Consider the following 1,066-nt stretch of genomic DNA (forward strand, 5'->3'; position numbering starts at 1 on the left):
GAGAGAGAGAGAGAGAGAGAGAAGAGGAGGAGGAGGAGGAAAGAGGAAGAAGGCAACTAGCGGTGAACATCAGCATTGAATATATCCATCCATTTCCACAGTGACATTACACATGTCCAAAATTTGTTATGAAAAATATTTCTACAAAAATATATCTTTTTTATTGTACACTATTTCTGCTACAATTTTTTTTTGATTTGGGTGACTTCAGAAACATGCCCAGTTATGTTTATAAATGCACCACATGGACATTCAAACTGAACGTTTAAGAAATAAGAATACTGAGAGATCTAGTCTTTAATGAAATCACTCTTCAAAGTCCTCTGAAAAATGAAGGATAAAATATATTCACCTCCAATGCAAAGTTAGCTGAGCAGAGTTGCAAGTCTCGTCAGAGATCCGTCACGTCGATTGCACGGAGGTCGTTCATGGAAGGGTATCGATTTAAATATTAAAACTTCGAATACAGTTTACTGAGAGGCAGAGTAACTTACGTAAGGCAAAATATGCGGTCAAGAACAAAAATACAAAGAGATTCCATTAATTCGAGAGAATTGCTTCAAACTTCCTGGATTACTTACGATTGTTTGTGTTCGTGAAGGCCGTATCTTCATCTTCTTCCCTCTCTCTGATTGGTCGACCATCTTTGTACCATACGATGATGTCGTCAAACGATGACATGCGCAGTGGACACCACAGAGTCCTTGGGTGGAATGACGTCATGTTCTTCACGAAGATTCCAGTGTGCTCTTCTTCAGAGATGTCTTCGAAAAATTCACCTGGACATTAGAGACAAAGCGACGGTGTTTGAATGGGAGTTGAGTTTTAGTTTTACGGCGTTTTCAACACAATTAGGCCATACAAATGTCGAAGATTAGAGGTGTCCCAAAAGAGTAACAACAAATACAAAAAAGAAGGAGGAGAGATAAGGTTGAAAGATGCTTGTCGTCACAGCGATGTGCATATGGCAGAGAAAGGGAAAGGTGTAGTGAGCTGGACATCCTGGAGATAGTGAAACTCATTCTAGAGAAATGAATGTGCGTTTGTATGTGTGTGTGTGTGTGTG

The 1,066-nt window shown here is 39.6% G+C and overlaps 1 protein-coding gene across 1 annotated transcript in view; it reads right to left on the reverse strand.

The window, feature by feature from the left end:
* LOC101854484 overlaps positions 1–1,066 on the reverse strand; it is a gene marked incomplete at its 3' end in the record, with an annotated part of 73,366 nt that overhangs the window by 58,039 nt on the left and 14,261 nt on the right. Inside the window, 1 exon segment of the mRNA XM_035968683.1 lies at positions 582–779. Coding sequence (XP_035824576.1) covers positions 582–779 — 198 coding nt within the window.

This window comes from Aplysia californica, unplaced genomic scaffold (assembly GCF_000002075.1).
Source record: "Aplysia californica isolate F4 #8 unplaced genomic scaffold, AplCal3.0 scaffold00075, whole genome shotgun sequence".
Taxonomy (NCBI): Eukaryota; Metazoa; Mollusca; class Gastropoda; order Aplysiida; family Aplysiidae; genus Aplysia; species Aplysia californica.